The 12,648-nt window shown below is 49.1% G+C and overlaps 1 protein-coding gene across 1 annotated transcript in view; it reads right to left on the bottom strand.

The window, feature by feature from the left end:
- The window catches only part of CDC42BPB (CDC42 binding protein kinase beta), a 113,157-nt gene that overhangs the window by 21,349 nt on the left and 79,160 nt on the right, over positions 1-12,648 (bottom strand). Inside the window, 9 exon segments of the mRNA XM_060095590.1 lie at positions 2,095-2,174; positions 4,251-4,345; positions 4,665-4,813; positions 7,350-7,455; positions 7,908-8,032; positions 8,403-8,508; positions 8,613-8,857; positions 10,136-10,246; positions 12,072-12,314. Coding sequence (XP_059951573.1) covers positions 2,095-2,174; positions 4,251-4,345; positions 4,665-4,813; positions 7,350-7,455; positions 7,908-8,032; positions 8,403-8,508; positions 8,613-8,857; positions 10,136-10,246; positions 12,072-12,314 — 1,260 coding nt within the window.

Here is a 12,648-nt window from a genome sequence, read left to right as displayed (position 1 = left end):
GGAGGAACGACACCATCGTTCCCGCCCAAGAGAAACGTGCGTGAAAATGTACTGATTCACTCATTGTGGCAAACATTTCTAGTATAAACAGCAAGCTTAATACGGGGAAAGCAGAAGAGAAGCTTCAATCAGACATTTCTCATGTCTGGAAACCCTCCTAGCACACTCAGACTCCGACCAAGGATTGTTTTCTTTCCATGAGTAAATGTCCTTCCTACTTAAATCACAGGGTAGTGAGGGACTGAAGCATGAAAATGGCAGGGGTGCTGGCTGCAAAGGATGAGGTTCAGAGGTCAGAACCTCTGCCACCACGCTGAAACCGCTCCGCTGGCGCCCACAGAGATGCAAGGCCCGAGTCAGAAACCACCTGCCGCCACATGGATCGGTACGCTGTCCACTAGTTTTACAGAAAAGCCACTGCTGTCCGCCCCCCTCCCCCCACCGCTAACAACCCCAGTCTTCGCTTCTCGGGAGTCTGTACCTGCCCCGACGACGGTGTCTGGCTGTGCAGGGCCAGGAGAAGGCACCAGGATGGGCCGCGACAGGTTCTGTACGTACCGCGGGTGTGAACGGTTGCATGTATTTGCCTCTTAAAAACTGAGGACTTCAGGGAAAAGGCAGTGTCACAAATTTGAACCCTCTTGACAGGTGAATGTAAACAGGTGTGTGCCCAGAATGGCGGGGGCAATACAGATCCGCCTGGATTTTCTAACAACTGATCTAGGCAAGGATCACAGTCGTCCGCTAACCCACGGTGACCGCTGATTGCTCCCAGGGCCCTTCCCGGGGTGGCGTCTCGTCTGGCAGACACCACCTCCACCTAAGGGTCAAGAAGCTTAGCGTCCCCAGTGCAGAGCAAACTGGCCTCCGCTCACGGGGAGAACACACCATCTCCCGTGCAGAGTTCACATCAAGATGTTCAACCCACATCTAATCAAGAGGAAGAGTGGAGGGCCTTCTACAAGATAACTGGTCTGGACATTACAAGAATCAATGCTATAAAAAACAAAGTGGGGGGTGGGGGAGACGGCGGTACGGCTCCAGATTAAAGGAGACCAAAGAGACACGAGCTCTGGCTCCTGAGCTGGAGGGAAGGCAGCTGTGCACTGCAGCATCAGTGCAAACCATCCCCGCGTGGTGACGGCACTGTGGATACGCAGGGGAACATCTTCAACTCGGGAAAGAAACGCTGGAGTACTGAGTGTATTAGGGGTCATGATGCCTGCAACCCACACTCAAATAGCTCAGGGGGAAAAGGTCCATGTGCGTGTGGAGAGAGAGAGAGAGAAAGCAAGTGCAGCAACATGCCAGGTGAGAGATACGTATGTTCACGGTACTATTCTTTCAACTTTCCTGCAGGTGTAAAATTTTCTAATAAAAAGTTAGAAAACAAAAGCAATGGCAAACACATCAGAAGTCCCATTAATGAGATCTCCCTTCACTAGCTTCCTGGTGCGGCTTGCTTTACAGGGCTGCTGGGAAGGGCCCATCCCTGCAGTTTTGCAGAGACCATCCCACTCCACAGAGTGACGTGAAGAATGCACAGCGGAAGAGGAGGGAAGCGGGATCCACTCAGACCAGCAGCCGCTCCCCAAGCTGCAGGGGCTGCTCTGGGCTCCTCCCGTGCGGGGCGGGTCTCCCTGAGCAGAGGCGATGAACTCCAGCCCCAGGACCGCAACAGGGGCCCGGGCGGGACTGTTTTTCCAAGCCACCCACCTCCGCCCCGGGGAGGCTGCACCGCACTGACACGGGAACACGACCGGCTCGTTCTTCAGCGTGAGAACTTGTGGTTTAAAAACTGCCTGAAACACTCAGCACACAGGCAGAGGCCGGTGTGGACTTCCTCCCGGAAGATGCCAAGCACTCTCTTACCCTCCACCTAACTTGAGGGGCCTCTCTGTGAGCGCCTCAAACACCCTAACTGCTTCCAGCCATACACGTTTAGCCCCTGGTCAACTGCAGGGTCGGCACAGCTGAGCTAAACTGCCTGGGGCCAATGTACCGTGGGCTTGGGGCCCTGCAGGTAGTCAAATCACAGTAAGCGATTTCTAACTTGTCATCAATTCATGTCACTTTAAAACAATAATGACTTACCCTAAACGTCAGATCATGAGCGAGAGGTGCAGTGTTGAAGTACTCAAAGATAGAATCCTGAAAATCTGCAAGTTTGAGTCCTGTAAGAACAAAACGAGACCAGTCAAGGTAAAAAATTTAAGATGCAAAGACTCAGTGTCATCGAGATATCAATTCTCTGTCAGTTAAATGACAAATCTGAGAGAGTAACCGAGTTAGACTATCTGGAAATCTCTAAAAATGAGGGGGTGGGTTGGGGGAGGAGACCTGCCAGATACTAAAGCAGATTCATTAAAGCCTCTCCAATTAGAATCGGGGGGTCTTGCCCATGGACAATGAGCAGGGGAGAAAATCCAGGAACAGTCCCCAGTGCCCACGGTAATTAAATCTCAGCTATGATAAGACCCACATCTGAAATCAGTAACGAGGGGAACTTTTTTTTTTGCGGTACACGGGCCTCTCACTGTTGTGGCCTCTCCCGTTGCGGAGCACAGGCTCCGGACACACAGGCTCAGCAGCCATGGCTCACGGGCCCAGCTGCTCCGCAGCATGTGGGATCTTCCCAGACCAGGGCACGAACCCGTGTCCCCTGCATCGGCAGGCAGACTCTCAACCACTGCGCCACCAGGGAAGCCCGAGGGGAACTTTTTAATAACTGGTACTGGACAACTAACTAGCCACGGGAAAAAGATAAAACGGGGTCCGCCCCTCAAACTGTATGTCATAGTAAATTCCAGATAGGTCAGTAATCTAAATGTTAAAAGTGAGACTATGCAAGCATCAAAAGAAGACATGGGCGAATTACTTGAGCAACTGGGGACTTGGGGGTATTGCCCTGTGACTCAAAAAAGGGGAAAAAATGATAAATTTGACACACAAAAATTAAAAAAAACAACAATAAAAACACCTTACACTTGGCAAAACAAAAAAAACAACAACAGCAAAAAACCATCATAAACAAAGACAGAAGACAAACTAGGAAAAATATTTGCAACTTCTGTCAAACAAAAGGTTCTAGTCCTCAATATATAAAAAGCTTCTAAAAATTAAGAAAAAGCCACAACCTGAATTTTTTAAAATGGGCAGAAAACACAGATACATAAGTCACCAGAATAAGAAATACAAATAGCCCTCAAACATATGGAAAGATGTGCAATCTTGCTCATAATAAGAAAAAATGCAAATGTGGTGCTACTTCTCACCCATTCAGAGTAAGATCACACTTTGTGGGCGAGGCTCTGGGGGCAGGAACCCTCGCCTGCACCATGGTGGAGACACAAACGCACAAGCATTGGAGCAGAATCCAGCACTGCTGAGGCTAAGTGTATGCATGCTTAACCTATGACTGGCAATCCCACTTCTGGAAACCTATCCTTAAAACACACGGACAGAAATAGGAAACGCTATATGCACACGGCTACTCACCACAGCACTCTTGTGATAGCAAGAGATCAGAACAGCCCAACACCCAGCAGGGTGCTGTGCTGTGCTGGGCAAAGGGTCCGGGACCAGCTGAGGGCTGTGGCCTCGCCTGAGCACAGAAAACAGAGCAGGGCAGGCCTTTGGGAAGTCATGGGGGACACAACTGTCTAATTATACAGGTACAGGTATTTGCTTTATATTTTCAAGGTGAAACAAAGGAAGAATAAACCAAAAACTGTGGCTACCTTTGGAGAACGCATCTTTGAACAAACTCTACTTCAGAATTTGGACCTTGGAATTATGCTAAGTGCTTTCTTTATGTAACTAAAAACTCTTAAACCTAAAAGAAATGAAATCTAAAATAAAACCATTTCATTAAAAAAGGTTTATATTTAAATAATTCAGGGGCTTCCCTGGGTGGTGCAGTGGTTAAGAATTCACCTGCCAATGCAGGGAACACAGGTTCAAGCCCTGGTCCGGGAAGATCCCACATGCCGTGGAGCAACTAAGCCCGTGAGCCACAACTACTGAGCTGGCGCTCTAGAGCCCGCAAGCCACAACTACTGAAGCCCACGTGCCTAGAACCCATGCTCCACAACAATGAGAAGCCACCGTGATGAGAAGCCCACGCACTGCAATGAAGAGTAGCCCCCACTCTCAGCAACTAGAGAAAAGCCTGCACACAGCAACGAAGACCCAATGCAGCCAAAAATAAATTAAAAAAAAAAAATTCAGACGTGTTGATTCTAATTTACCAGTATCTGCTCTAAACTTTTCTTCCATCTTCTTCTTCAAAATTTCCATTTCTTCTAATAATTCTGTATTCTTGGCTTCGGAATCCTTTAGTTTGCTAAAATAAAAAATAAACAGCTTTAAGGGCCCAGAGCTCAAGTCATCTCTGTGCTGGCTCAGAGAGTGTCAAGATTTTGGCGGGGGGTGGGGGTGGGCGCTGTTTAACCCAGGTGCCTGGGAAAGCGGCAGGGCAGGCATGACAAGTGCCCCTGTTCACACACTTCAAAACTGCAGACTCTCATGCTCTCATTTTTTCCTGAAAACACTATTAAGCACAGCCCCCAGGAGGTGAAGTGCTCACACATACCCATGCACCCAGGTCTAACTGAACACTGACTAAGTGCCAGCCCCCGGGTGGCCCAAGGCCCCACAGGCACCTTTCAAAGGAGAGATTCATGTCCTTGACCTTCCTCAGCTCCTCCTGGACGAGCTGTTTGGCCCGGATCTCCGCCTCTAGAGCCGACTGCAGTTCCAGGCGTGCCGACATGTCCAGCTTCTGACTACGGCGAACTTTCCAAAGGGGATCCTGTAGAGATCGGTTCAAATATTAAAAATACATTCTTAAGCTATTTACTTGTTTAACAAAATTAATGCTAACAAATAAGTAATGCATCTTCTTTAAATCTTAAGCTTTTATTATATTTAAGTATCAACTCTCAGATGTTATTAAAGTCCATGGGATCCAATTTTAGTTTTGTGACTTCTTTCTTAGAGGTCTTCTAAAGAATAAAATTTACGGGTTTCTTTTTTTTCTTTAAGAATAAAACTGATCCTATAGTGTAATTTCTACATGGCTCCACTACACTCTTTTACAAATTTAAGTTACATTCTAGGATCACAGTTATCTTATTTTTCCTACATCTTGAAACATTTTGCTATTTCATCATCTTAGTAACTATGTCATTACTCATCAATTATTCCTACCTATGATAAAAGACTAAGATAATAACAGAAAGGAAGAATGATGTAATGAACTAGAAGGCTGAAGCCACAGTGAAATAAACCAGCTTGAGGACAGCATTCCTCCAGTTTCTTACTGAGCTGCCTGATGTATCTCACCGACTTCCAAGAGCGTAAGAGAAATCTGAAGAGATTATCTTGTAGACTTTTTTTTAGACTTTCACTGAACACGGTTAAGAATTCTTCATTTTTCCTCCATAACAAGAAAGAAGAGAAAACGGAGTGAGAGAGATGGCTCACAAGCAGAAGAGGGTATGGAGGAGCAGGGCAGGGCTCCATCTAGCGGTGACAGCGGGACCAATAAGCTGAGAGAAGGCTCAGGGGACCACATCCTAGAGAAAGTTTCTCAAGAATGGATAAGTGAACAGACAACACACTTCTAAGGACAATACACTTCTAAGGACAGTCTCATACAGTTAGTCCTTCAACACGAAGAACTATCCACACGGTATTTTGCAACAAGAATCTCAACGGGGGCTTTCCTGGTGGTGCAGCGGTTAAGAATCCGCCTGCCAGTGCAGGGGACATGGGTTCAATCCCTGGTCCGGGAAGATCCCACATACCGCGGAGCCACTAAGCCCGTGAGCCACAATTACTGAGCCTGTGCTCTAGAGCCCGCGAGCCACAACTACTGGAGCCCACGTGCCACAACTACTGAAGCCTGTGTGCCTAGAGCGCATGCTCTGCCACAAAAGAAGCCACCACACCACAACGAAGAGTAGCCCCCGCTCGCTCCAACTAGCGAAAGCCTGTGCATAGCAACGAAGACCCAACGCAGACAAAAATTAATAAATTTAAAAAAAAAGGAATCTCAACAATCCCATTTTGCTAAAAGAACATATTCTTTCATCTTTTATGAGGTTTGTGCACAAACTTTATTTAATGCAGTTTATAAATGCCAGTGTCCTTGTAAACATGACTGGAAGAAAAGAAAAAAATAGAAACAAAAAAATTTACTGCTCATTCTAATTGGTGTTTATAAATGTAAAAATGAAAATGTTTTCCAATCATGGAGCAAAGAACACAGCGGTATTTTTTCATTCAATAAAATTATAAGCTGTCCGTATTTTCAGAAGTATTATGTTCTGGACATTCCTGGTGGCACAGTGGTTAAGAATCCACCTGCCGATGCAGGGGACACAGGTTCGAGCCCTGGTCCAGGAAGATCCCACATGCCGTGGAGCAACTAAGCCCGTGCGCCACAACTACTGAGCCTGCGCTCTAGAGCCACAACTACTGAAGCCCGCGCACCTAGAGCCGATGCTCCACAACAAGAGAAGCCACCGCAATGAGAAGCCCGTGCACCACAACCAAGAGTAGCCCCTGCTCGCCTCAACTAGAGAAAGCCCGCACACAGCAACGAAGACCCAACACAGCCAAAAATAAATAAATAAATAAAAACAAAACAAAAAATGTATTGTGTTTTGGTGACGGAAGCTCAAGAACAGCGAGAGGTCAAGGATGAGCTGGAACCTATCAGAGACGGACTCCTGAGGTTCGGCGTCTACAAGCCGCATGTGCTCCAGGCCCTGTGGGACGAGGGCCAGCAGTTCAGTCCACTCGAAAGTACTGGCCCCCCCACCTTGGTAAATATACCTTCAAACCAGGAAAACATGGAATAAAACTGTGCATTCACTAAGTTTAATTCTAGCCAGAATCCTAATGAAGTTTTGTTCCTCTTCACCTTTACTCTTACTCTGTAAATTATTCACAAAGTGACTCACACATGCATATTTTAACAAGGGTAAATGTTGGAGGAGAGAAGCGGGCGCGAGCTGCTGCATGGGGACCAGCACCACCAGCCCAGCGCTCAGAGTTACACAGACTGCTGGACAGACTGACAGATCTACACACTAATAAAGCAAACCTCCTCGACGGTGGAATCCTGTCCTGCTAAGTTAAGACTGCGCCACAGAGCCTGCTACTCAACAGTGATTTGCTAAATGAATGAATGGTATCAAAGTAATCTGTGATCTCCTGATGCCCGACAAGATGCTAGCCACACAGAAACCTCTCACGTCACTGAATTACCTGCACGTTCACATCTGGAGCCACCGATGATCCCCCAGCAACAGAAGTGTGCATTTCAGACCCAGACCTACCAGTGTCCTTGAGCCCAGGCTGGAGCTCCTCAGCGCCTCGAGCTCTTCGGTCATCTTCGAAGCCAGGGCCTGAAGATAGCCCCGGGCATCCTTCTCGTCGCTGACCCTGGAGGGCAACGGCCATCCCGTGAGCCAGAGGCGCCCACCGCCCCTCCTCAGGACACGGCGGCCCAATGCCATGTCACCCCCCGTCACCCGTGACGAGCCCACACCCTGTTAGGGGAGGCCAGTCCCAGCTCGCTCTCTGGGGCTCCTGGGCCTTCGTGCAGCCGTGCTTCCCAGAAGCTCTGCCCCCGTTTCAGCCGGGACACGCGGGGCGGGCCAGCACGACCCACACCCTCGGGGACTTGGTGGTGCTGTTTCTCCACCTTCAGTCCCATGTCATGATCACTGGACAGAACTGCTGCCCCCAGACGGTACCGACTTGGGGAAACAGGAGAGATCTGTAGGGTTAGACCTCAGAGACACAGTGTGAGGTGTGGAGGAGGAGGTGGCAGCTGGGGAAACCGTGATGGGGGCGCCAGCTGGGCCGCACCGCGGGGCTCGCCGTGCACGTACCACTGAATGATTTCCGCGATCTGGGCTTCCCAGTGGGCAACCGACTCCTTCTTGGCTGCCAGATCCTGCAGTTCATCCTCCAGCTGTCTGTTCTGAGCTGTCAGTTTATCCACAAAGGAACAAAGCTGAAATTAAACAATTGTAACACACAACTCGTTACTGGGCATCCTTAGCATTATGAAAACTACAAGTTCTTTTGAATTTTGAAAGTTTTCTTTAATCGTTATGAGAGTTTCCCAAACGAAGTTTCCAATGTGGACTTTCTGATCATATCTAACTTAAGTCACGTTTCAATACAAATCTTAACATCAAAGTGATTAGAGCTACTGGTTTCAGGTAATTAGCAGCTTGTAACCAAATGAAAACATCCCATTTAAAAGATCAAACATATTACTTCACTTAAAAATTAAAATACTTAAAATACCAAACTTCTAAGACTCAAGAACGAAAAAATTACAGCATCCACAAAGTGACAGTTCAGATCCTTTAAATCACCTTTTCGTTTTCAGCAGTTAATTTCTTGTTTTCCTCAAGCAGCATCGCCCTTTCTCGTTCGTACTTGTCTTTGACTGTGCCCACGGCCTCCTCCATCTCACTGTGCCTGAGAAGGCGGGAGAGGTTTTAGGGGTTCCTGACTTTGCCAACGCTCCTCCCCGGGCACGGTGCAGCCTGAGGCCTCTGCGCCGCGGGGCTGCGCGGACTCACCTCTCACGTTTGGACTTCTCTAACTTGTCCTTCAGCACCAGGACCTCCTTCTGCAGGGCCAGCTGCTGGCTTTCAGAGTCGTGCACCTCTTTCTTCACATTCTTCACCTCCAGCACGTGGGAGGCCTCGCGTCTCACCAATTCCTCTTCATAAAACAGGACTTTCTTCTCAAGCTCAGATTTTATCTTGGAAATCTCCTGCTGATGTTCTAAGGCGGCACCTGGCCCACGGCCTCCTTGCTTCATCTGAAGATAAAGATTGGAATAAATTACAAATCTCTGCGCCCTCCTCGAGGCTCAGGCATCACCCCTACCACGGCAGACACTTGCAAGCGCTTCTTCCTCTGCCCTGCCGACGGACACCGATCCTTCTAACAGCTGCAGGGCAGGCCTTGGGGTGGGGGGTGGGGGTGTCTGCCCTGGGACGGGGGGAGCCCAGATCTGCCTGGGACCCAGAGGCCCCGTCTCACACTCTGACACGAATAGTCCTCAAGGTCCCCTCACGCTGTCCGTTCATTCACGCAACAGTGTTCTCTGGAGGGCTGACCGTGTGCCAGGCACCCTCCTGCTAACAGGGTCACACAGGGTGGTGACGTGGGAAGTGAGCCATCAGGCTAGGAAGGTCTTCATCACGGGGGAGGCGGGGGCTCAGCCAGGGCAGAGGCACTGAGTGAGGGGAGTGGGGGGACAAGCTGCAAGTTTCTGAAGAACAGGAGGAATCGGGGGGCACGAGGGAGGAGGTCAGGGCTATTCGAGCTCTGTGGGAAGCCGTCAGAGGGCATTAACGACGTGACGAGCTCTGACTTTGGTGTAACAAGCTGCTGTGTGGACAGTAGACTGCAGAGGGCACAGAAAGGGACGGGGAGACGTGGTCACAGGCCGCCGAGTCCGGGCAAGACTCGGCAAAAGGTGTTGCCTGTGGAAGCAAAGACAACGGGGAGAAGCTGACACCTCGGGGGGGTGTGCTGGGGGGATGGGCCAGGTGTGAGGGCGAGAGAAGACCCATCGTCTGCATTTCACAGATGAGGAAACCCAAGCTCAGAAAGTGGAGTCCTGGATCTGAAGTCTCGCCAAGCACATGAGGAGCCACTATAGCCCTCCCCTACTCCCCCGCCCCTCCCCAGCCACCCCACTGCCCTCTGGCCCTGGACGAGGGCCCCGGGCCACCAGCCCGGCTCTTCCACTGTCAGCAGCAGGACATGGGCTGTAAGCTTTTCCAGAAATGGACTCCACCGAATTTAGAAACCCCAAGACACAGAGAAAGCATGAGACGTCAGTTTGCTAGGGCTGACTCTAAACTGCCGGAAACATTTACACAAGGAAAGAAACGAAGGAACCCGGTTTTTAAAGGTGAGAAGCTCCCATAAGCTTTCACATCGCATTCCCGGCCACCCGCCGCCCCCGCCCCACGCCGGGTCTTGTCGGACCCCGACAATCACATCGTTTAAGGTGACTCCCGCCCGGCAGCCGCTAAGGATAAGAGTCTGCTCTCTCAGTAAGAATAAAGACCTAATCAAGCACTACCTTGAGGGCTTCAAGCTCACTTTCTATTTGCTTGGAGAAGTTCTCGCTGTGCTCACGCAGCTTGCGCTCCTTGGAGGCCTCAGCCACGGCGTCCTCGAGCTGAGCTTCCAGCTAAGGAAGAACAGCGCTTTTTACCAACACAAACCAGCTCCACCGCGGCAGCTAGACCTTTACCCAGAAGGAACTCTAAAAGAACGAAACCTTGTAATTCTTCGCTCTTCATCAGATTTTGATCACAAAGTAAAGGCTGAGAAATACACTTCAGGACTTAACTGGAATGGCTGTTTAGTAATAAAACAAGTTTAAACTCTAATTTAAATTGATACTTTGAAACTATATTTCAAGAAGAGATACCAGTTTGTGAAAACAAATACTCCAATACCTGTAGGATACAGATTCTTTTTTTTTTTTTTTTTACTTATTTATTTTTGGCTGTGTTGGGTCTTCGTTGCTGCCCGCGGGTTTTCTCTAGTTGTGGCGAGCAGGGGCTACTCTTTGTTGCAGTGCGTGGGCTTCTCATTGCAGTGGCTTCTCGTTGTGGTGCATGGGCTCTAGGCACGCGGGCTTCAGTAGTTGTGGCTCGCGGGCTCAGTAGTTGCGGCTCGCAGGCTTATTTGCTCTGCGGCATGTGGGATCTTCCCGGACCAGGGCTTGAACCTGTGTCCCCTGCATTGGCAGGCGGATTCTTAACCACTGCGCCACCAGGGAAGTCCCAGATTCATTTTTTTTTAAATGGAAGACTTGAAACATACACAAAAGTAGATAGAGTGGTATAATGAAGCCCATGTGCCATGACCCGGCGTCAAGAGGTAGCACCCTGGGCCTGCTTCAGCTGCGTGGCTGCTCCCCAATCATTGTAAAGCAAATCCCAGACATAGTATCATTTCACCCAGAACTGGAATGGTCATGCTTAATTAGGGGTTCGCTACAAAGAGTTACAGTTGGCTAGAACTACAAATGTACTGGGGTTGCAAAATCAACTGTGTAAGAAGAAAACAAATAGGCATTTTGAGGCCAAAGGACAAAGAGCCCTGAACACGAAAGGATCAAGAGCATATACTCCTGGGCCCTCGCACTCAGTTTACCGAGTAAACCCTTAACAGAATTTTAAAGGAAGGGTTGTGGGAAATATGTTGCCTGTTGGTAGCAGAACGTTTGAAATCACCTCGGGCAGCAGTTCAAAGTGGGGTCCTGAGGCCCTTTTAGGGTCTGCAAGGCCCTTCCCCTTCTAAGTCCCTACCTTAGGAGCTGGGCTTTCTTGACGTACATTATACAAAAAAGCGTATCACTCCAGACAATACAGAAACAGATACGAGAACCCGGGTGTTTTCTATTAAGTCAGACATTAAAGAAAGGCATAAGCATTTTAAAAATGCCATACTTCTCACTATATTTTAAAAAATGGGTCACTTTTCATAAAAATGTTATTTATGTTAACATGTAATGAGTCTGTTGTTATACTGAACATTTTTTCAGTTTTAATTTCTAACATGGTAAACATTAAGACCTATAACCACACAAACAAAAGCCCTTCAGGGCCCTCAGTGATTTTTGAGTGTCAAGGATCCCGAAGCCAGTCTCAGGACCACTGCTCTGGGGCAGCCGGCGTTGCATACCTAGAAGCCTTCGTGTCTCCTGAAGCCATGCTGCGTCACATCATGACGTGTTTCTATGGTATTTCTTGTTCATGAATACCCTCTATTCTGCTTTAAAATTTTAGTACTACAGGAACTTCTTTTAATAACTTCACAAATAGGGAACAAGGGCTGAGGGCTACAAAATAGACGCTTAGCAAAGCGGCTACTTGGCTTCACATGAAATTTAAGATCCACTGTATTTTCAAGTGATTTACGTGACGCAGCCTAAGCTCCCAAAGCTGTTTCACTGGGATTACCCAGGCGCCCCACCAGCGTCCCCCGAAGCCCCGAGAAGCTACCTCCTTCCTGCTCTTGTCGGCCCTGCGGGCCTCCTGCCTCAGCGCGTCCATCTTCTGCACGGCCGCCTCCACCTCCTCCTCCCGGTCCCGCAGCTGCCGGGACACCTTCTGCTTCTGGGACCGGAGCTCGGCCATGCGCTCGTTGAGCTCGGAGAACTCCTGCAGGGCCAGCTTCCGCTGCTGGTGGGCGTCTTTCAGTTCCCGGGCCTGGGACTTCAACCGCTCGGAAGCCTCAATCAATTGCTGAACACACAGAGTTAAATTACAGACGGTTTACGTTTGCCTAACAAGGACTAGAAGGAGAGAAGCGCTGTCTTCCACTGTATTAAGGGGTTAAATTGACAGCAGATCTGGTTACAGGCTGCAGCCACAGCCCCGAGAACTGACCTTCCTGGAAAAAGCCCTTTGTTTGTCCCAGCGCAGCCTGAAGAAGCCCACCTGAGACCAGTGAGACCCTCCTATGATGTGAGCAGCTTGCTCACAGAGGCAAGTCTGGCTCGGGAATTTCAACCTCTCCCCTATGTCATCCACACAATCACAAAAGTAGATGAAGCATGAATCTGGTCACCAATCTAGT

This window comes from Mesoplodon densirostris, chromosome 4 (genome assembly GCF_025265405.1).
Source record: "Mesoplodon densirostris isolate mMesDen1 chromosome 4, mMesDen1 primary haplotype, whole genome shotgun sequence".
Lineage (NCBI taxonomy): Eukaryota > Metazoa > Chordata > Mammalia > Artiodactyla > Ziphiidae > Mesoplodon > Mesoplodon densirostris.
Note: the sequence above shows the minus strand (reverse complement) of the source record. Positions and strands in the feature narration are given on the sequence as shown.